Source organism: Abramis brama, assembly GCF_963993115.1.
Source record: "Abramis brama genome assembly, chromosome: 4".
NCBI classification, from domain to species: domain Eukaryota; kingdom Metazoa; phylum Chordata; class Actinopteri; order Cypriniformes; family Leuciscidae; genus Abramis; species Abramis brama.
In genome coordinates, this window is record NC_139966.1 from 57,265,109 (window position 1) to 57,289,049 (window position 23,941).

General features: G+C 37.0%; 2 protein-coding genes across 2 annotated transcripts in view; one reads left to right on the top strand and one right to left on the bottom strand.

Annotated features, from left to right (window-relative positions):
- dnajc2 (DnaJ (Hsp40) homolog, subfamily C, member 2) overlaps nucleotides 1-8,130 on the top strand; it is a 12,560-nt gene extending 4,430 nt beyond the window's left edge. The window contains exons 9-17 of the mRNA XM_084111697.1: nucleotides 44-165; nucleotides 1,668-1,817; nucleotides 3,073-3,161; nucleotides 3,281-3,350; nucleotides 5,232-5,416; nucleotides 5,501-5,601; nucleotides 6,189-6,299; nucleotides 6,378-6,532; nucleotides 7,954-8,130. Coding sequence (XP_083967823.1) covers nucleotides 44-165; nucleotides 1,668-1,817; nucleotides 3,073-3,161; nucleotides 3,281-3,350; nucleotides 5,232-5,416; nucleotides 5,501-5,601; nucleotides 6,189-6,299; nucleotides 6,378-6,532; nucleotides 7,954-8,022 — 1,052 coding nt within the window. The 3' untranslated portion in view covers nucleotides 8,023-8,130. The remainder of the gene's footprint in view (nucleotides 1-43; nucleotides 166-1,667; nucleotides 1,818-3,072; nucleotides 3,162-3,280; nucleotides 3,351-5,231; nucleotides 5,417-5,500; nucleotides 5,602-6,188; nucleotides 6,300-6,377; nucleotides 6,533-7,953) is intronic.
- Nucleotides 8,065-23,602, bottom strand: pmpcb (peptidase, mitochondrial processing subunit beta). Its single transcript, XM_084111698.1, has 13 exons — nucleotides 23,328-23,602; nucleotides 22,933-23,049; nucleotides 19,701-19,787; nucleotides 19,481-19,610; nucleotides 19,205-19,403; nucleotides 17,761-17,840; nucleotides 17,249-17,355; nucleotides 13,915-14,058; nucleotides 13,678-13,838; nucleotides 13,516-13,601; nucleotides 12,108-12,196; nucleotides 10,083-10,158; nucleotides 8,065-8,266 (listed from the first exon to the last, which is right to left on the bottom strand). Exons 1-13 carry the CDS (start codon nucleotides 23,406-23,408, stop codon nucleotides 8,202-8,204), a joined length of 1,422 nt encoding a protein of 473 aa, XP_083967824.1. The 5' UTR covers nucleotides 23,409-23,602; the 3' UTR covers nucleotides 8,065-8,201.
- Nucleotides 23,603-23,941: the final 339 nt, after the last annotated feature.

A 23,941-nucleotide genomic window follows, 5' to 3' on the forward strand; every position in this document is an offset into this window, starting at 1 on the left:
CTCGCTGTGAGCGGCTGTCTGAGTGTGTGTGTGTGTGTTGCAGACACCGCCTACAACTGCGACCCGCGAATCAAGAAATTCAAAGAGGAGGAGAAAGCCAGGAAAGAGTCGGAGAAGAAGGCCAAAGCCGAGGCGAAGAAGCGGGAGCAGGAGGAGAAGGAGCGGGTCAGTCCCACTGAACACTTCCTGTTTCAAATGACAGAACTTTTTCATTTTTTACTTTGTGATCATTTTAGTCACTTTAATTAGTGTGCTTTGCTGTAGCCGTTACTAACCACACATTTAAGCAAAGTATTTTGCTCATCACTAAGTATTATGTGTGTGGATAGATAGATGGATAGATGGATGGATGGATGGATGGATGGATAGATAGATAGATAGATGGATGGATGGATGGATAGATAGAGATGGATAGATAGAGATGGATAGATAGAGATGGATAGATAGAGATGGATAGATAGAGATGGATAGATAGAGATGGATAGATAGAGATGGATAGATAGAGAGATGATAGAGAGAGAGAGATGAGAGGGAGAGAGATGAGAGGGAGAGAGAGAGAGGGAGGGAGGGAGGGAGGGAGGGAGGGGGAGGGAGGGAGAGAGAGAGAGGGAGGGAGAGATGGAGAGAGAGAGAGAGAGATGGAGATATAGATAGAGAGATGATAGATAGATAGAGAGAGAGAGAGATAGAGAGATGAGAGAGAGAGAGAGAGAGAGATGGAGATATAGATAGAGAGATGATAGATAGATAGAGAGAGAGAGAGAGAGAGAGAGATGAGAGAGAGAGAGAGATGAGAGAGAGAGAGATGGAGATATAGATGGAGATATAGATGGAGATATAGATGGAGATATAGATGGAGATATAGATGGAGATATAGATGGAGATATAGATGGAGATATAGATGGAGATATAGATGGAGATATAGATAGATAGATAGATAGATAGATAGATAGACTTCAAATGTTGACCACTGTGTGTATATATATGTATATACACACACACACGCACTCATATGTTTATAATATTTACACCTGACCAATAACCATGGGATTTTTTTTTTTCTGTTAATAGTTGCAAATGTTCTGTTTCCAAATATTTTGGAGTGAATTGAGTAAATTTATATATTAATACTTTAAGTTTATTTTACATTCCTGTTGTACATACTATGTACTTGCCATAGTAATTACAATAACTAGGTATTAATTAATTAACTAAACCTAAGCTGACCCCATGTTAAGGCTAGTTATATATATATAGTTACTTTACATGACTTAGTGCTTCACTGTAAGTGCACATACTGTAAGATTAATTTCAACTGCAATATTTATCACTTCCATGAAAATATACTTGTTTGCAATCAGCAACCCTGTCGTCAGAAATCATCTCAAGTTTGGTTTATGTATATAGCACCATTAAAACAGCAGCTGCTGACCAACGTGCTTTACAACATCGGATACAGTAAATACAAGCAAAAGCAGTAAACTAGTTTCACAAATAAAATCAAACTAAATAGCAAGAGAAAATCAAAATACTATCACAAGTCAAATACCAAAAATATGTAATGTGATTTTTGCTGTAATGCTGTCTTTGCCTGCGTGTGTGTGTGTGTGTGTGTGGTGTGTGTGTGTGTGTGTGTGTGTGTGTGTGTGTGGTGTGTGTCTCTGCAGGCGCGTCAGGCCGAGGCGACAGCGGCTCGAATGCTGAAGGAGAAGGAAGAGGAGACGGCTCGACAGGCGGCACAACAGGCCAAGAAAGAGAAGGAAGCGCAGAAGAAGGCCTTCAAGAAAGAGCGGCAGAAGCTCAGGAACACGTGCAAGGCATGAAACCGTCCCTGCTTCTCTCTAGATGCACTTCTATCGCAGATTTACACACAACTTTTGCGATATTTTGTAAATGTCGCTAAAAAACTATTGCGAAAGGACGGCGTTCCCATTAACTGATGTAATGTGACTGAATCCTCTCACGATAATTCATTTCAATAAGTATGGCAACCGATGTTGGAGTGGGTTTACATGTATCCCAGCCACTGCACTAGCCATTATTCTTAGTCGAAGGAGATGTAGGCGTTTATTCAAGCTTCAAAGGGATTCTTCACCGATTAGCATTAAGCTTTGTATCAGTAGAAACCCGGTAGTATTTTCGAGTGGCCGTGCTTCCCTCCCTCATGTCCCCTGAGACGAGAGATTTCTGTATTGTGTGTCTGGAAAAAAACCTCAGATGACGCAAAAATCGTCATTTAGCTCATCAGAGGCTTTTCTGTCCAGAGGCGAGAGACAGTAGGAGGAGCTCGTCCCGCATGTCTTCAACCCGCCCATAGGGGGATCTCACCATAAAACGCCATCTTTTCAGTTTCGAGTCGACTAGTAGCCTAGTTGTATCATTTCTCCAGATACTGCCCTCTGTAACCGGGAGGCGTGGCTTGGGAGTGTCCTCGTAGGGCAGCGAAGCAAGTGCATTCTGGGAGTTGTAGTCTTTCATCCACATGAGCCAAAAATACATTTTCTGGCTTTTCTCAGTCTAGAAGGCACCAACTTCTAAAATAACTTCACATTTCTACTACATAAATGACCCAATTTAAATACACATTCATCTTTCCAGCGGTGAAATTTGCCTTTAATGGCAAGGAAAGCCCCTTATACTGGGAGTGGCACATATGAGGAGTTTCTGGGTGTTTCTCCCTCAAATCTGCTTCAAGCTCTTGATTGTGGCATTTATTTGTGGTTTAGAATCCAGTATTCCTGTAATCCGTCTGTCTTTTATGAGTTTAATGTCTCGTCTTCTGTCCAAACACACCGCTCCATCGACGTCAGGTGACTGTAAATGCGCAAAAAACTGTTTCCATTGCAGTTTTGCGAAATATTCCTTTTTCGAATTGCCTGAAAAAAACCCTCATGTGAGCGTAAAACTTTTTTGCGATTATATGGGAGTTTTTGCGAAATTGACGTTTCCATTGGGCGTATTTTCAGTGCGCAATTTCAATTTGCGCAATTTGAAGGGTAATGGAAACAAGGTTACTGTCATTTCAGCTCTCTGTCAGCCATTCATCTCCATCTCTCTCTCTGTTTCTCTCAGACACAAAACTACTTCACAGATAATGAAGCCGACAGCGTGAGGATGATGGAGGAAGTGGAGAAACTGTGCGACCGGTTAGAACTGACCAGGTGAAGGAGTCGTGTTGTGAAAACTGTTTGCTGGAAAGCCTTTAAATATAATGTCATTTAACACCTTTTTTATTGAAATGTAGGAGAATAATTGTATTTTTTTGGGGTATCATTTGTAGTTTGCAGACTCTGAATGAAGCGTTGTCCTCTGGGGATAAAGAACAGAGTAAAGCAGCGCTGGAGAAACAGGTGAGAGGAACACGTCTGTTTACTTCATGCATGTTGATTTTGTTGTCAGCAATTAATCTGTGCATATACACACAAGTATGGAAGCTTGTTTCCGCCACTGAATAATAAATAAATAATAATAATTGCGACTTTTTATCTCACAATTCGGACTTTTTTTCTCACAATTGCGATATATCAAGTCGCAATTCTGAGATATCAAGTCGCAATTCTGAGATATCAAGTCGCAATTCTGAGAAATCAAGTCGCAATTCTGAGAAATCAAGTCGCAATTCTGAGAAATCAAGTCGCAATTCTGAGAAATCAAGTCGCAATTCTGAGAAATCAAGTCGCAATTCTGAGAAATCAAGTCGCAATTCTGAGAAATCAAGTCGCAATTCTGAGAAATCAAGTCGCAATTCTGAGAAATCAAGTCGCAATTCTGAGAAATCAAGTCGCAATTCTGAGAAATCAAGTCGCAATTCTGAGAAATCAAGTCGCAATTCTGAGAAATCAAGTCGCAATTCTGAGAAATCAAGTCGCAATTCTGAGAAATCAAGTCGCAATTCTGAGAAATCAAGTCGCAATTCTGAGAAATCAAGTCGCAATTCTGAGAAATCAAGTCGCAATTCTGAGAAATCAAGTCGCAATTCTGAGAAATCAAGTCGCAATTCTGAGAAATCAAGTCGCAATTCTGAGAAATCAAGTCGCAATTCTGAGAAATCAAGTCGCAATTCTGAGAAATCAAGTCGCAATTCTGAGAAATCAAGTCGCAATTCTGAGAAATCAAGTCGCAATTCTGAGAAATCAAGTCGCAATTCTGAGAAATCAAGTCGCAATTCTGAGAAATCAAGTCGCAATTCTGAGAAATCAAGTCGCAATTCTGAGAAATCAAGTCGCAATTCTGAGAAATCAAGTCGCAATTCTGAGAAATCAAGTCGCAATTCTGAGAAATCAAGTCGCAATTCTGAGAAATCAAGTCGCAATTCTGAGAAATCAAGTCGCAATTCTGAGAAATCAAGTCGCAATTCTGAGAAATCAAGTCGCAATTCTGAGAAATCAAGTCGCAATTGCGTGTTATAAAGTCAGAATTGTGAGATATAAACTATTATGAGGTAAAAAAAAAACTCTTTTTTTTTTTTTTTCTTAGAAATGGACTTTATATCTCACAATTCTGAGAAAAGATGTCAGAATTGCGAGATATAAACTCGCAATTGTGAGATAAAAAGTCGCAATTATATTTTAAAATGTTTTATTTTGTGGCGGAAACAAGCCTCCATACACAAGAGTTTGGGTCGGTACGATTTTTTTAATGTTTCTGAAAGAAGTCTCTTCTGTTCACCAAGGCTGCATTTATTTGATCAAAAATACAGTAAAAACACTGAAATATTAGTGTAAATCAGCTGTTTTCTATGTGAATATATATTAAACTGTAATTTATTTCTGTGATCAAAGCTGAATTTTCAGCATCATTACTCCAGTCTTCAGTGTCACATGATCCTTCAGAAATCACTCTAATATGATGATTTGATGCTCAAGAAACATTTATGATTATTATCAATGTTGAAAACTGTTATGCTGCTTCATATTTTGGAGGAATAGGATGTTAAAAAGACCTTTATAAATATAAAACAGTACTACTTTATACAAATACTACTACTACTAATAATAATCAATAATAATCAAATTAAAAATAGCTTATTATTATAATATCTGAAATACCGACTCTTGCTAAAGTCTTACTGCCATTTCTTTTTTATAAATTACCATCTAAATAAAGTATAAATTTATTTTGGGAAAAAGTCTTCTGGACCCCAAACTTCTGAATGGTGCTGTTTTCCTGAGGTCCTCCTGGTTCAAGCGCCGAGTGTGTGTGTGTGTGTGTGTGTGTGTGTGTGCGCGCAGGTGCAGGAGGTGAACGTTCAGCTGCAGAAGGAGAAGGAGGCGGAGATCCAGGCTCAGCAAGCGTCTCGCAGCGCTGAACACGCCAGCGGAGGAGGAGGAGGACTCAACAACAGAGGCTGGAATGAGGAAGATCTGCAGCTGCTCATCAAAGCCGTCAACCTGTTTCCCGCCGGAACCAACGCCAGGTGAGTCTCCATGCAAACCTGCCGTATCGCAGACCGTGCGGATGATCCCGGTGTTCCTGACTGAGGTGTGCTGTGATTGGTTAGGTGGGAGGTGATCGCCAACTACATGAACCAGCACTCCAGCAGCGGGGCGAAGAGAACCGCCAAAGACGTCATTAATAAAGCAAAAACACTGCAGAAACTTGGTAGGTAACACACTTGTTTGTGTTTTATGGGCTTGAAGTATACTTAATTTGCTTAACGAGGTCATATTCTACCCTTTTACGAAAGTTTGATGTTATTTCTCTTCTAGAACAGGTTTTCCTGCTTGAATGTTGAGTATTTTCCTCATATTCTCCATTGTTGCGGCTCCTCTCTCCCCAGTCTGTCAGTAACGCTCTGTTTACTTCCTGTCTCTATGAAGCCCCTCCTTCTGAAAGCACACTGTGCTCTGATTGGTCGGCTGGAGCAGTGTGTTGTGATTGGTCGAGCGCATCGAGTGTGTTTGGGAAATGTCCCGCCCCTTTCCATAACCGCCAGTTTAACACACTACTAACTCAACCAGGCCCCGCCCCTTTATTCTGCGTATGAATTATTATAATGAGGAATATTGTGACGTGTTCATTCCCGGAAGAAACTCAAGACTACAATGGAGGCGTTTCAGGAGTTCAGAAACACTGACACTGATATAGCGAAGTCCCTCTGGAGGGACTTTTTGCTTAAACGGCAACATTACACACTAATAAAAAGATGATGTAAAAAAGCATAATATGTCCTCTTTAATTTGTGACAGATCCTCACCAGAAAGATGAGATTAACCGAAAGGCCTTCGAGAAGTTTAAGAAGGAGCATTCATTCGTTCCTCCCACTGTAGACAACGCTGTGCCATCAGAGAGATTTGACGGTAAGTGGACACAGTTTTACACACTGCAGAACCAGTTGAGCGTTACGACATCAGCTCTTCTCCCACTGTGTCCGGCAGCGCCCGAGTCCAACTCCGCCCCCTGGACCACAGAGGAGCAGAAGCTTCTGGAACAGGCTCTGAAGACCTACCCGGTGAACACCCCCGAGCGCTGGGAGAAGATCTCCGCCGCGGTGCCCGGACGCTCCAAGAAGGACTGCATGAAGAGATACAAAGTAAGGCTTTTTTGGCTTGACTCTTCAGACAATTAATTTTTTTACACAAATGTGACCCTGGACCACAAAACCAGTCACATGGGTAATTTTTTTTTAAATTGAGATGTATACATCATCTGAAAGCTGAATAAATAAGCTTTCCATTGATGTATGGTTTGTTAGGATATGACAATATTTGGTTCGAGATACAACTATTGAAAATCTGGAATCTGAGGGTGCAAAAAAATCAAAACACTGAGAAAATCTCCTTTAAAGTTGTGCATTTATGTTGGCGATTGTGCTGCATTCACTCACAAAACTAAATGTTTTATATATTTACAGTAGTATATTTACTAAATATCTTCATGGAACATGATCTTTACTTAATATCCTCATGATTTTTGGCATAAAAGAAAAATCAATAATTTTGACCCGTACAATGTATTGTTGGCTATTGCCACAAATATACCCGTGCGACATGTGACTGGTGACGTGATCCAGGGTCAGAAATAATGACAAGAAAAAGAAATGAGCAATAACATATTAATAAGCTAGAATTAGAAGCTACCAAGTAATTAATAAAATGTTTTCTTTTGAATAAATACTACTACTAAAAATATTATATACAGCATATATAAAATCTGTGAGACACTCTTCTTATAATGCAAGTTTATTGAAAAAAGCATTACACACTAGTATTAAACAAATGACAAAAAAAAACAGTAACAAATATTAGAGATGGAACAAGGTGCCAAGCAATCAAATAAAATATTTTTAAATAATTAACAATAATACAATTTAAAATATCTGAATAAAATAAATTAATATTATCTTATTACATTGCAAGCTGAATGCCAAAGTATCATTATCCAGAACAAATGAAAATGTTTTTTATTAATAAAATTTAAAATATCTAAATATAATACTAATTACATTATCTGTATGTTATAATTTTTGTACCACTTTTATTATAATAATGCAAGCTGATTGCTATAGCATTGATACACACGCAAAACAAAACAAAAAAAAGCAATAATGCAAAATTATTTGTATTAAACAAATGACAAAAAAAACAATAACAAATATTAGAGGTGGAATAAGGTGCCAAGCAATTAAATAAGACTTTTTTAAATAATTATTTAATATGGTTAACAACAATACAATTTAAAATATCTGAATAAAATAAATTAATATTATAATATTGCAAGCTGAATGCCAAAGTATCATTATCCAGAACAAATGAAAATGTTTATTAATAAAATTAAAACATCTTAATACTATTAATTATATCATCTGTATATTATATGAATCTTAAATTTGTAACACTTATTATAATTCAAGTTTATTATCATAATGCAGGCTGATTGCTATAGCATTGATACACAGAACAAATAATAACAAAAAAAAAGCATTAATGCAAATGTGTGTGTGTGTGTCTCCAGGAGTTGGTGGAGATGATCAAGGCTAAGAAAGCCGCCCAGGAGCAGGTCTCTGCTAAAAACAAGAAATGACAAACGTGCCACAGGGAAAGAAAACACACATACACTCACACAGAATGTGGTCTTTTAACTTTATTGTGTTGTTCTTTATTTTATAATAAAATAAACATGGAAAAAAAAGCACAGTAAGTTCTCTTGTTTTTGTAACTTAGTTAATATTGCAGACGGCGTACTGGTTCCCTTCTCCGTCCTCACGGCCGTAACCAGTACATGCCACTGCGGATCCGGTTATAGTCTGGAAGCTGCTCGATCGGACCTGCAAACATCAAGAAGTGTTCGTTATCAGTCATTTAGAGCAGCGCTTCTCAACTCCGGTCATCTAATCTGACACCTATTTCAGGTCCTGTGGCTTGTTCTAGCATTACATCGACCCTCGACGGGGCCAGTTAGCATAAACACAGACATTATGGTAAGACTGTGTCTTAAGTAATACAGTAGTCAACATTTGAAGTGGATCAAAACCTTTCATCAAAGTTAGACGTGAATTTGACAACTTTGACCTTTTTTGATCCACTTCAAATGTTGACTACTGTAGTATGAGCAACTAGCGGTTAGCAAGGAGGAATCCGTCTTGCTTTATAGTATCAAATTAGACCAATCTACGTTTTTATGTAACTGACTTGAAGCAGTTTATGCAACCGGACGGTTTCATAGACGAGGCTTAAGTCTCCCAGTAAAAATGCATGTTCAGGCTGTTTTAACTGAAAGCACATCTTAAAATGTGAGTGCCATTGTTTTGTCACAAGGACACGTTAATAAAAGCCATTTTAAATGCCCTAATTAAACTGAGGCCTAATCCTGGCTTAATCTAAGCCCTGTCTGTGAAACCAGGCCTTATTTTTTATTTTATTTTTCTGGTCATAACTTTAAGTCAGTTACATAAAAAGGTAAAGTGGTCTAATTTGAATCCAAAAAGTAAAACTGATTAGTGCTAACTAACTGCTAGTTAGTCAGACTAGTTATTAAGACAGGCTGCGTCCGAAATCACAAGCTGCGTTTCCATTACCCTTCAAATTGTGTGAATTGAGAATACACCCAATGGAAACACGTCAATTTTGCAAAAACTCCCATTTAATCGCAAAAAAGTTTTTCCGCTCGCATGAGGAGGTTTTTCAGGCAATTCGAAAAATAAATATTTTGCAAAACTGCATTGGAAACAGTTTTTGCGCATTTACAGGTCACCTGACGGTGTGTTTGGACAGAATACGAGACAGAGCTCTTTATTAAACTCATAAAAGACAAAAGAATGACAGGAATAATGGATTCTAAACCTCAAATAAATGCCACAATCAAGACCTCGAAGCAGAACTGAGGGAGTAACACCCAGAAACTCCTCATATGAGCCGCTCTCAGTATAAGGGTCGTTCCTCACCATTAATGATTGGAAAACACGCATACGTCTCCTTCCATTAATAATAATGGCCAGTGCAGTGGCTGGGATATACATAAATCTACTAACATCCATCGCCATGATTTCTGGAATGATTATTGCAAGAGGAAACAAATTCAGTTTTAGTCGCATAACATCAGTTAATGGAAACGGCGTCAATTTGCAATAGTTTTTTGTTGAGATTTAGAAAAAGAAAAATCTCAAAAGTTTTGTGCAAATCTGTAATGGAAACGCGCCTACATACTCTTGAGTGGTACTTTTTGTGAATAAGTACTTTGCGAGCACTAAAAAAGTATGTTCTATATGTGTGCTATACTCGTACTATATTCGCTATATGGCTTCACTGCCATTCACAAACCCTCTCCCGTGGCCTCATGGGATAGTAAAGTGTTCATCGTATTTCACTTCAGAATCTCACCGGAAGTAATAGGTCATCCGGGTACTTTTTGCCGATTTTTTTACAATTATTTTTTAAATGAGTACTGTGAAATCGGACATACTCTTTCGTACTGTTTTTCACCTACTATATAGTAAGGAAGTATGCGACTTGGGACGCAGCCACTGTTTACACGCAACCGGCTCCTGGAGTCTCTACTAACGAGCTGATGAGTTGAGTCAGGTGTGTTTAATTAGGGGGAAGTATAAAATATTTCATCATAACAGAGTAAAGGTGGATACTCACCAACAGCTGCTATAGCAGGAGCTTTATTGTAGATATACTTCATACACACGTCCTTGATGGTTGTGGCGTCTATGGCCTGAGGACAGAAGCATTAAGACTTAGGGTGTGTTCGGACAAAAATAAATATATTTCCTCCTGGTCCGCTTAGCGTTCACATTGGCATTTTTAACACCGAACCTAAAGGACATAGGGATACGTTCACAACCTGATTGGTCGTCTTTTATGACGTATATTTTGCGACCAAACATCCAAAACAGTGATGTGTTCTGGGCTAAATGCACTCGTTGTATGTGCGTAGCTACATGTGAGGGGGTATTCTGACCAGCTGAGAACTTGTGAAGAGCTTATAAAGTGTGTAAAGGAGTGAAAACAGCGGCAGGAATCTCTCCATCACACACACAAACGAAGATCTGCAGTGAGGAGACGTGGTTCTGATGCCTGTGATGAACAACATCATGACTATGATGAGGAAAAACAGGTATGCTTGAGCCTTCTGTGCTTTTTAGGGTCCATCTTGTGACATCATGTCCTGTTTTTGGTTCGTTTACATGTGTTTGCTCCGCTTGTTTGGTGCACCAGGGTCCGGATGGAAGCGTTCACACTTATTCAAATGAACCGCACTAACAGAGCAATCGCACAAGAGTTCGTTTTAATTCAACCAAACATGCCACGTGTGAACACACCCTGAACTGAAGCCCTATTTGGACAGTCATTGTTTCTCATGGGGACAATAAGGTGAATTAATTTTTTTTTTTTTTTTTTTTGACGAACATCAAGGTGTGTCAATTTATTTGCGTTCTAAAATCAAAATTCCAGTTTAAAAGGAAACTATCAAAAAGTAGTTTTGTAAATCCTTTTTGACCACTGGCAAGCACTGGACGCTAACTGTTGCGTGTCGCAGTAATGTGCACATTTTAAATATGAACACTTATGAGTGAAATGGAAACAGTTTACAGTAATAATGAGTGGTAGCTATTAAGTCACAAACTTTTGTAATGGGACATTATTATGGTATGCAATACAACACTTTGTAATAAGGTCTCATTTGTTAACATTAGAGGATGCATTAGTTAAACTAATTATGAGCAATATTTTTACAGCATCTAATTTTTGGTAATGTTCATTAAAAATTATTTTGTTATTATATGTTAGTTCACAGTGCATTTACGAATGTTAACAGATACAACTTTTCATTACAAAAATGTATTAGTAAATGTAGAAATGATCTAACTGAAGCTAATAAATGATTTAGATGTTTTGATTATTGTTAGTGGATGTAAACTAATGTTAACAAATGAAACCTTATTGGTTACTTAAATATTTTTAAAATGTAGTAACACTTATAAACATTATTATTATTAGGGCGAGCACAACTAATAATTTTACTAGCTGAACAAGCAGCAGTGTGGCCCGGCTCAAATGTTTACCTTCAGTAAAATAAAAAAAAGAGTTGGCATTAAATTATTTCTGCTCATTTTCATATTTTTAAAATAATGTACATTTTGCGATATAAAATGCTAGAAACTGTTTACAATAATGTTATGATGTCAGAGAAGTTCTGGTTCTGTTAAAGTTAAAAAAACTTTTGAAATGGCACATTATTATGGCATGTATGTAAAATTACTAAAAAATAAAATAAAAAAAAGTATATACACATTTATTTTTACATTAAGTATTTCATGAGGCCCTAAACATGTATTTTTTTTAAAACTTTTAATAGATTGTTGCTAAAGTTTCATGACTTCAATTAATAAGACATGCTTTTTGATTACTTAAATACAATTGAGAAATTTAAGAGGAATCCAGAAAAAATACAAAATGAATTTGGGAAAAAATAAACTTGATTTCACAGGGCCCTGAGCATCACAGAACTCGCTCCTCCACCACTGTTTATCTCTGAGGTGCAAATGTAATTTCACAGACATCCCAATGAGAAACCATTCCCATCAGAATAGGGTTAAAGCGGGGAACTCTCTAGAAACTCATTTAAATGTGGGTCAAACATCAGCATGTTTGTTTACTCACATCTATCCTGGCCTCCAGCTCATGCAGAGGAATCCTGCGACTGTAACACAGCATCTGCCGCCCGATGTCCTCACAGATCGGAGTGGATCCTAGACAAACATTATCAAGTCACTATGAAATCAAAATCGACAGGTCTTTCTTATTGCAGTAATTATTATAAATGATTCATCCGTGCACATCTATTTTTTTCTAATTCATAATATTCTTGAATCAGAATAACTTCCCCTCCCTTATGCAGCAAAATCTCTTCTCTGATGACGAGGGCGGGGCTAAACCTGTCACTCACATGAGATCAGCCAATAGCAAACCACAACCGTCCAATCAATTCCCCACAGACAAAATCAAGCCCCGCCCACATCTGTTCTTCTTCCAGAGGCCGTTTTACTCAGATATACACTACCGGTCAAAAGTTTTAGATCGGTAAGATTTTTTATGTTTTTAAAAGAAGTATCTTCTGCTCACCAAGGCTGCATTTATTTGATTAAAAATACAAACAAAAACAGTAATATTGTGAAATATTATTACAATTGAAATCAGCAGTTTTCTATGTGAATATACAGTAAAGTGTAATTTGTTCCTGTGATCAAAGCTGAATTTTCAGCATCATTACTCCAGTCTTCAGTGTCACATGATCCTTCAGAAATCACTCTAATATGATGATTTGATGCTCAAGAAACATTTATGATTATTATCAATCTTGAAAACAGTTTTCTACATTTTTATTTCATGATGCTATGATGAATAGAAAGTTCAAAAGAACAGCATTTATCTGAAATCTAAAGCTTTTGTAACAAACACTACCGTTCAAAAGTTTGGGGTCAGTAAGAATTATAACTATTTTTGGGGAAAAGAAATAAAATAAATCAATACTTTTATTCATGAAGGATGAGTTAAACTGATCAAAAGTTACAGAAAGACATTTATAATGTTAGAAAATATTCTATTTTAAATAAATGCTGTTCTTTTGAACTTTATTCATCAAAGAATTTTGAAAAAAAAATTGTACACACCTGTTTTCAACATTGATAATAATAATGAGCATCAAATCATCATATTAGAGTGATTTCTGAAGGATCATGTGACACTGAAGACTGGAGTAATGATGCTGAAAATTCAGCTTTGATCACAGGAATAAATTACAGTTTAAAATATATTAAAATAGAAAACAGTTATTTTAAATTGTCATAATATTTCACAATAATACTGTTTTTTTTATAGTTTTTTATCAAATAAATGCAGCCTTGGTGAGCAGAAGATGCGTCTTTTAAAAACATAAAAAATCTTACCGATCTAAAACTTTTGGCCAGTAGTGTACGTCACAGTAGGGAACAGAAGACTAGCGTAACTTCAGTTTCATGACTCCACAGCTCTACATGAGCGTTCGTGATTTATGTGACGCTGCACTAACCGTCCAAGTGAAGCAGCATGTTTGTCTTCAGCAGGTTTTTAGCTCGGCTCACTTCGCTTTCAGTCACGCTCGTACACAGAGACATCCTAAAGCAAACCGTATGTTAATTGCTCATCCGTGCTTTCAGCTCAGCGTAGAAGGCGAGTAACGTCAAGCTCTCACCATTCCAGCTGAGTGAAGCGCATCATCTCGTTGACGGTTCCCGGCTCGCACACCATGTAAAGCCCCCACAGACCTGTATCTGTGTAGCAAGTGTTGAAGGACTGGAAACTGTGGCACAAGTTGCCCTGACATGCCACCTGTGCCAGTTTACTAGACAAGTTCTACGAGGAAACGAAATCTGGTTAGTTGACTTTCATGATTTTTCAGTGTAAAGTGAGTTTAGTGAGAGCATCTTACCATCCCGCCCCCGAGGGACCGATCCCAGTTCCCAATGAGCGTATTTGCCACCATTAGAGGAATAGTGTCTGGATGTGACCAGCCGACAGCCTCAACGGCAATGGCTATATGAGCCAGAGGCATCTTATCATCTCGGACACGAATCTGTGAGGAATTAAGAGCAGAACACATAGGCAAGTCTTTTAAAGAGGACCTATTATGCATTGTTGTTGTTTCTCTACTAGAACTGGTTTTCCTGCTTGAATGTTGATTATTTTCCTCATATTCTCCATTGTTGCAGCTCCTCTCTTCCCAGTCTGTCAGTAACGCTGTTTACTTCCTGTCTCTATGAAGCCCCTCCTTCTGAAAAGCACACTGTGCTCTGATTGGTCGGCTAGATCAGTGTGTTGTTACCAATAACCACCAGTTTCAACACTACTAACTAGGACTGCACGATATTGAAGAAAAATGCGATATGCGATAACTCACTAAATAATGCGATATTCGATATGCGATACGATAATGTTTAAAGGAGTTCGGAGTAAAAAAAACCTAGGGTTCTTTGCACCATGACCTCGAGCCAAACACCCCCCAGAAGCCTTTTTTCACTTGGTCAAACATTATTAAAGTTACCCAGAATGATATCAAACTTCTACAGTAGTACAAACAGGTTCTGTACTCATAAAACGAGGCATTGGAAAGTTTGTAAGTACATCAGGAGTTTATTTAAATAACACTTGCCTGATGGCTAATGCTACCACTAACCCGGACACCGACGTAACTTCAGTGATTTAGGAAAAGCACGTAAAAGTCCTGCAGAAAGCGATGCATAAGGATGTAGTGTAACGACGAATTATAATTTTTTCCGAAGTGTTGGCAACTTAGTGTTAACTAATAATTGTTGCAAACTGGTACTACCAACACAATATTAGTGCATTCCTGGAACTGGGCGTCGTTACAATACATCCTTATGCATCGCTTTCTGCAGGACTTTTACGGGCTTTTCTCAACACACTGAAGTGACTTCGACGTCCAGGTTAGTGGGAGCATGAGCCGTAAGGCAAGTGTTAATTAAATAAACTCCTGATGTACTTACAAACTTTCCAATGCCTTGTTTTATGAGTACAGAACCTGTTTGTACTACTGTAGAAGTTTGGTGCCATTCTGGGCATTATTAGTGGGGTAATTTACCAGATACATCATTGGATCCGTTAGCGCCCGCACTAAACCATCCGGCTGATATCTCTAAATAAGCTCTAACTTTATTAATGGCTCGAGGTCATGGTGCAAAGGACCCTAGGTTGATTTTACTCCGAACCATCCCTTTAAAGTGTGTAAAATAAACTTTAATAATCTTTAAAATATATTTAAAATTATATAACCTACATACGTGTTTCTCATTCTTTTTGTGACAAGAAAACATCCCTACAACTTCTGAAAGTGAACATCAGTGTTTCACTGTAGCATCAGAATAGCATAAGTGTTATTTTAACAGTGTAAACCACGGGGTTCAGGTTATCCTACATTAGGATAATTTAACAACAGAAACTTTGTAATCAAATGTAAAAATAAAACACTGCTTAGTTTTCACTGTATGAATTAAATATATACTGATTCTTATTAAAGCTACAAAAGTTATTCAGCCGAGAGTGAGAGATTTTCTCTTTGTCTTTTGTTCATGACCCCAGTTATTGCGATATGGATATTGCGATATATACATTTGCGATATTTCGATAATTTCGATATATTGTGCAGCCCTACTACTAACTAACTCAACGAGGCCCCTTTATTTTGCGTATGAATTATTTAAATGAGGAATATTGTGACATTAGTATATCAACTACACTTTTTTTTTTATTTCATTGCAAAATAACTATATTATCACCCAGAACTTTACATAAAGTTTATAAAGAATGTACAAGTATGTCCAATTTTATCCACATACATACAGTGTACTCAAATAAAGCAATATATACTATATAGAAAATCTAAGCTGCATGATTGTTTTGTTGATTATTTTGTTTATTTCGTCACAAAAATATAAACTGTATTATCTAACTCTATAAAAAATTGGAGATATATATTATATACAACTTTTTCCACATACTCAAATCTCAACTGCCTTTTTGTCATTATATTATCGCCCAGCAATTTATATAAAGTTGGATATATATATATATATATATATATATATATATATATATATATATATATATATATATATATAAGTATTTTATCTTTTTATTTTAGTAACTTTATCTGTATATATACAGTATACTAGCGTAAGCGATATATACTATATAGCAAATCTCAACGGCTTGAATGTCACAAAATGTAACTATAAATTATCCAGCTCTAATCACTATAAGGAAGTAAGATATTAAGATATTATAAACATTAACATCATGATTTTCAGTAAATCATGACAATAGGTCTCATTCATGAAACACGAGCAGAACGAATTTTTGTGCAAATCGTGTGTAAAGTGGTTTTGGCGTAAATTTTCGGATTCATTAAAATGTTCGTATTTTCCAAATGTTATGTGGTACGAAAGAAATCTACACCTGCTCCCAGCCACGCGTAAATAGTGCGTTTAACATCCGAACGTTTTGCTCATTAATAGGCTGCATTTTAATTCACCTTAATCGGGTACATATTTACACAGCATTTTGAAAAAATATTATATATAGTAATTACATACATTTTTTTTATTATGAGAGCCAGTATAGCATCTGCAAACGGAACACTAATCAAATAATTAATTGCTTTCAATAGGGCTAGGACTCTTTTCACTTCTGGGGACTGTTCGATTAACAGATGAAACTCCATTAACTGCATCTGTAATGCTGCCAAGCTTCCTTTTTTTAGGACCTGATACGTCCTATGTATGCTTGAAAATAAAATGTGGCGTTTTGAATGAACTTCTGATAATAAAACTTCAATTTCTGCATCTGAGAATTTTCTCTTTTTCATTCGCTTTTGAGAAGACATGTTGAAATCCTTCGTTTGGTGTCATAATATGATGCCCATATATAGTTGTCAGTCGGATTTAATGGGCGGGATTTATGGTAATTGAGAATGAGCGTACACGCGCGTCCCATTTACGACTGATTGGAATTCATTAACACACATTTCACTATCACATCTGACGTTTACGAAGTATTTGTGAATCAGGAGAAGAGTTTGCGGGAAGGTCTCTTTACGTGCAAATCACTCACATATTTACTCGTATATTTACGAATGTTTCATGAATGAGACCCAATGTGTGAAAGTGTTCGAAACATAACCTGTGTAAAGACCATTAATCTGAATTATAATTCTGTTCGTGTAAATAATGATGTAATGGTGTGTTTACCTCACTCCCGGTGAAATGGCAGTGCAGTAAAGTCTCTCCACTGTATCTGGCCGGCAGCTTTCCAAAATGAAACTTGGCCAAATCGATTAACTCATTATGTGACACTCCTTAAAGACAGAAACACAATACTGGCTTACTAATGGTCACAATCTGTGCCAGTAACCGATGTCAACAATTAAACCAAAGGAAATGACTTACATGAACATGTTCAGTGATGCTGAGCTACAGTGGCCGCATCCAAAATCACATACTTCCCTACTATATAGTGGGTGAAAAACAGTGTGTGACTATCTTACTATCCCATGAGGCCACGGGAGAGGGTTTATGAATGGCAGTGAAGCAACTGGTAGGTCACATAATGACGACAACATGGCGAATATAGTACGTCCAGATTATACACACATTCATACTATATAGAACATACTTTTTTAGTGCTCGCAAAGTACTTATTCACAAGTACCCACTCAAGAGAGTATGTGATTGGGACGCAGCCACTGTTTCTGTTGCTTTACCTCCGGCTGCAGCTAATACAATTCGTGGACCCTTGTAGTGTGTTGTAATGTATTCGACCAGATCCCCTCGATTTATAGTTCTGAAAAAGAAAAGAAATCAAAATGTAGGAACATCAGATTCTTCACAATGTTTTAAGGGTTTTTTCATGCCCTGGTCAGATTTTGGGCTATTTTGCTTCCATAACATTCAGATTAGTGGAAAGAAAACATCCAATATACACATTTAAGTGTTTATTTTATTGCACTTTAAAGATATGTAATCTACAGATGCAAATAGATAAAGGCGGTGAGTGTTTTCAGAAATCATTTACATGCACCAAAATGTACAGTTTTATTCCTATCTGTATTCTGAAGGTTTTTACAGAAATGTTTGTTCATTTATCATTCGCCTGATTTATATAACAATTTATTTCTAAAAACATAGTGAAAAAATTTTTCTTGCTGCTGACAATATTTTCTGATTTATGGAGTGATAGAATGAAATCCCAAAAACCTTACATGTTTGACATATTAGAGTTAAAAAAATCTAACGTGTCATCAAAATTATTTTAAACATGTCTTTATCTAATGTTCATCAATCTTTTCTGGACATTTATGCTCATTTGTGCATATTTAATTATGTAATGCGTTGTTTGCATTTAAACATTGCAGAAAATCATTGATCTAAATTATTCAAATTATCGCATAAATAGTTATATAATGCCTTGCTTGCATATTTAAACATTACATTTCAGAAAACAATTGGTCTAAATGAAAATGCTCTAATGGTCTAACAATGAGCTGTAAGAAGCAGGGTTATTACTGTTAAACTATTAAAAAGGTTTTTGTTTACTGAAATAAGGCTGAATTCAAATGAAATTTATTAGAAAGAAAAACTTAACGAAAATTTGAAATGTTGCCTTGGTAAGTTGAAGTTAAAGCTCAAATTGCTAACTGGAAATAAAAACTAAAACGGAAGTAAAAATGAATGAAAATGTAAAGAGTAAAAACTAATAAAATTCTCAAAAGCACATAATCTGTAAAAACCTTTAACTCTAATTTATCAACAAAATGAAACAAGAATTTTGATCCTGTCTTTATCCAATGTTCAGATTTCTGTTATGGAAATGTATGCAAATTATTTATGCAAATTATAAATCTAATTTGAATATGTACACATGATTTCAGAAAACTGGGAATGCAAAACATTTGTCTTAAAGGGGTCATCAGATGCCCATTTTCCATAAATATGCTAATATGGGACAGTCCGTCAGTGGTCGTGGGTGGAGCATGAGCAATATGACATCATCTGCAAAGACACATTTTTATGCAAACACCATATAAAAGTGAATTTTGCATCCGATGACCCCTTTCATTTTAATCAACTGGCGAAAGTATGGTGATATCTAAAATTTGTACCCTGTTGTTCACACCTTAATTGAAGGTGTAAACTAGTGACACATACTTGATGTTCTCCGACGGGCCCAGGATGGTTCTCCCGAGCGGTGTTTCCTGATAGGCTGTAGCGTGCAGGTAATCGAAGACCACTTCCTGTAGGTTGGTCTCCACTTCCTGCATCTCTCTGAGAATAACTCCACGCTCTCGCTCGATCTCCGCTTCTCCCAGCGTGCTGTTCTGGATGATGTCAGCCAGGATTTCCACCGCTGGGAACAAAGACTGATTTACAGATTACCCATAATGCTGTTCTGCATGTCACGACGGGCTGGTGTTTGGTGTTTACCTCGGGGAAGATCTTTGGAGAAAGCTTTAGCGTAGTACACCGTCTGCTCTCGGGAGGTGTAAGCGTTCAGATGAGCGCCCATATTCTCGATCTCCAGTTCCAGGTCGAGCTGTGACCTCTTCCTGGTGCCCTGAAACAATTCAATGATTTCTGTACTAAATTGTACTAAACTGTTTTTAATATTTAGACAGAGAATTTTGCAACTCATCATTTCTCTTACCTTAAATGCCATGTGCTCCAGGAAGTGGGCCGTTCCATTATTGCTCTCATTTTCATACCGGCTCCCCGCATCAATCCACAGACCAACCTGGATCATGTGATTAGAATTTAGATATTATGATTATTTTATATTTCCTCGCCCTCACAGGATTTGTTTTTAAATCCTACTCAAAAATCCTTTTCATTATTATTTGTTATATTTGTCGGGTAACACTTTATTTTGATGTTCCACTACTACCATTTAGATATTCTGCTGACTATAAGTAACTTTGTAATTACATGTTGACATGTAACATGTTAGCTGACATGTAACAATGAGAGTTAGTTGACATGTAACAAGAGTTAGTTGACATGTAACAAGTGTTAGTTAACATGTAACGAAAGGTAGTTGACCTGTAACGTGTTAGTTGACATGTAAGGAGTGTTAGTTGACCTGTAACGAAAGAAAGTTGACCTGTAACGAGTGTTAGTTGACATGTAACAACAAGAGTTAGTTGACCTGTAACGAGTGTTAGTTGACCTGTAACGAGTGTTAGTTGACCTGTAACGAGTGTTAGTTGACATGTAACAACAAGAGTTAGTTGACCTGTAACGAGTGTTAGTTGACCTGTAACAAGTGTTAGTTGACCTGTAACAACGAGTGTTAGTTGACATGTAACAAGTGTTAGTTGACCTGTAACGAGTGTTAGTTGACATGTAACAAGTGTTAGTTGACATGTAACAAGTGTTAGTTGACATGTAACGAGTGTTAGTTAACATGTAACGAAAGGTAGTTGACCTGTAACGTGTTAGTTGACCTGTAACGTGTTAGTTGACATGTAAGGAGTGTTAGTTGACCTGTAACGAAAGCAAGTTGACCTGTAACGAGTGTTAGTTGACATGTAACAACAAGAGTTAGTTGACCTGTAATGAGTGTTAGTTGACCTGTAACGAGTGTTAAGTTGACATGTAACAACAAGAGTTAGTTGACCTGTAACGAGTGTTAGTTGACCTGTAACGAGTGTTAGTTGAAATGTAACAACAAGAGTTAGTTGACCTGTAACGAGTGTTAGTTGACATGTAACAACGAGTGTTAGTTGACATGTAACAAGTGTTAGTTGACCTGTAACGAGTGTTAGTTGACATGTAACAACAAGAGTTAGTTGACCTGTAACGAGTGTTAGTTGACCTGTAACGAGTGTTAGTTGACCTGTAACGAGTGTTAGTTGACATGTAACAACAAGAGTTAGTTGACCTGTAACGAGTGTTAGTTGACATGTAACAACGAGTGTTAGTTGACATGTAACAAGTGTTAGTTGACCTGTAACGAGTGTTAGTTGACCTGTAACGAGTGTTAGTTGACCTGTAACGAGTGTTAGTTGACATGTAACAACAAGAGTTAGTTGACCTGTAACGAGTGTTAGTTGACATGTAACAACGAGTGTTAGTTGACATGTAACAAGTGTTAGTTGACCTGTAACGAGTGTTAGTTGACCTGTAACGAGTGTTAGTTGACCTGTAACGAGTGTTAGTTGACATGTAACAACAAGAGTTAGTTGACCTGTAACGAGTGTTAGTTGACATGTAACAACGAGTGTTAGTTGACATGTAACAAGTGTTAGTTGACATGTAACGAGTGTTAGTTGACATGTAACAACAAGTGTTAGTTGACCTGTAACGAGTGTTAGTTGACATGTAACAACGAGTGTTAGTTGATATGTAACAAGTGTTAGTTGACATGTAACGAGTGTTAGTTGACATGTAACGAGTGTTAGTTGACATGTAACAACAAGAGTTAGTTGACCTGTAACGAGTGTTAGTTGACCTGTAACGAGTGTTAGTTGACATGTAACAACAAGAGTTAGTTGACCTGTAACGAGTGTTAGTTGACATGTAACAACGAGTGTTAGTTGACATGTAACAAGTGTTAGTTGACATGTAACGAGTGTTAGTTGACATGTAACGAGTGTTAGTTGACATGTAACAACAAGTGTTAGTTGACCTGTAACGAGTGTTAGTTGACATGTAACGAGTGTTAGTTGACCTGTAACAAGAGTTAGTTGACCTGTAACAAGAGTTAGTTGACCTGTAACGAGTGTTAGTTGACCTGTAACGAGTGTTAGTTGACATGTAACAAAAGGTAGTTGACCTGTAACGAGTGTTAGTTGACCTGTAACGAGTGTTAGTTGACATGTAACAAAAGGTAGTTGACATGTAACGAGTGTTAGTTGACCTGTAACAACGAGTGTTAGTTGACATGTAACGAGTGTTAGTTGACCTGTAACGAAAGGAAGTTGACATGTAACAACAAGAGTTAGTTGACATGTAACGAGTGTTAGTTGACCTGTAACAAGTTAGAGTTAGTTGACATGAGGGTTAGTTGACCTGTAACAAGTTAGTTGACATGAGTGTTAGTTGACCTGTAACAAAGAGTTAGTTGACATAACGAGAGTTGGTTGACATAAGTGTAACGTTACTTATAGTCAAAAGAATAAAGGGGACCATCAAAATATAGTGTAACCATTTGTATTATTTACAATTTTAATTCACAGTCTAAGTAGCTGACCATGACCAATCATGCTGCAAGTTGTATTCTGTATATAACTGTGTATATGACAAATAAATATGTTGAATCTACTCCTTCACTAGTATGAAAACAAAATTGACAATTATTTTTATGGAATATTGCAGTGTGTATTATAAATAATTTATCCGGGCTCTTCATTATTTTTTTAAAGTCATGTGCCTTAATAATCTTTCATCAAAATAACTTCCTCTCCCTCTTGGAGCGACATCTCTTCTCTGATGACGAGGGCGGGGCAACCTGTCATTCACATGACATCAGCCAATAGCAAACCACAACCATCCAATCAATTCTCTTGTTTGAGAAGCCGTTTCACTAAGATATCACAATAGGGAAGAAAAGACTAGCGCAACTTCAGTTCCATGACGACTTCAAGATGTGACACTATAATATGCAACAAATACATTATGACATTTTCTCTCATTTCAATGAAATAAACTACATTGTTTGGATCTTTTGTTATTCGTATCATTATATCAGACACTGCCGTGTGGCACCTCCCTCAAAAAAGGGACATCACCACATATCTCAGTTTGAGAATTTTGTTTAAAAAAACACCCTAATAAAACTGCCTTTGTATTTTTAGAGTGTACTGTGTAATAATCAAATTCATCAGACACCTGGCTGATATTGAAATCTCAAGCTCACTTAAATGAGAGGGTTAACTCACCGTGCATGTGGACAGGCCAGAGTCTTCAGATGCCACCCTGAGCCCGTTATCAAGGGTCGTGACCTTCGTCTCAGGTACATTTAAAACCACGTGACTGACCGCCTGAGTGGAGCCAGTCTGAAACACACACAGACAACACTTTAAAGCATGTTACATACTCATGATTTACTAAGCAGCTTATTGAAGGTAAATATCAAAACGGATTTGAGTGTTAATAAAATTAAATGTTTAAGTCTTTTTTTTTTTCTCTTCATATTATGAATGATGTAAGTTTGCATCATTGAGACCAGCGTCCATCCCAGTCTCAGCCTGGCTGTTTTAAATGATTTCGAGGACTTAATTTTCAATATTTCGACATTTTAAATTATATTAATGTTGTGTTTGTAATCTCTCACCCTCTTGCTGACTGTTGTGTTCAATAAATTCTTTATAAAGTGTCTCCCAGCTGCGCCGAAACGCTGCACGGACGCCGCCATGCTGTTTACTGACCAACCGCGTGACGCTGTGGAAAAGACGAGTTCCGATTGGACAGAAGAACGCTTACGTCATGCGTTATTCAACGCAGCTGCGTCACACAAGATTAATTATGATAATTTTATAATAACTTAGGTCACATGAATAAGCGCACTCATCCCTTCCACAGCTTGACCCTGTTATTCTTACGCCGTCTAGTGGAGAATTTTAAAAATGCAGGATAAGTTCACTTATGTGACCATCAGATGGCAGCTCTGAGTAAAAGATAAAAACACATCTACGCCAACTTCATGTGAAATGTTAACGTTAATTGCATTTATTTGGCACCTGAAGTGATTTATCATCATTAAAAATATAAGATGATATAAAATTGACATCTGACATGAGAATCTGTCATAGACTTAACTGACAATCACTTACATTATATGTTGAATATATTTGTCATTGTGCATATTATACTTGTGTTAGTGTGATTGTCATATTTATCTGGCTAGTTTTTTTTTAAATCATTTTTATGCAAAGAATTTTGAATTAC

Coding starts and splice junctions, on each gene's coding strand:
- pmpcb (XM_084111698.1), bottom strand. CDS start 23,408: ATGGCGGCGTCCGTGCAGCGTTTCGGCGCAGCTGGGAGACACTTTATA. Junction 14,059..17,248: donor GCCATTTCACCGGGAGTGAG/GTAAACACACCA, acceptor AATTCCTCACAG/ATTCGTGTCCGAGATGATAA. Junction 10,159..12,107: donor AGCTGGAGGCCAGGATAGAT/GTGAGTAAACAA, acceptor TTCTGTCCTCAG/GCCATAGACGCCACAACCAT.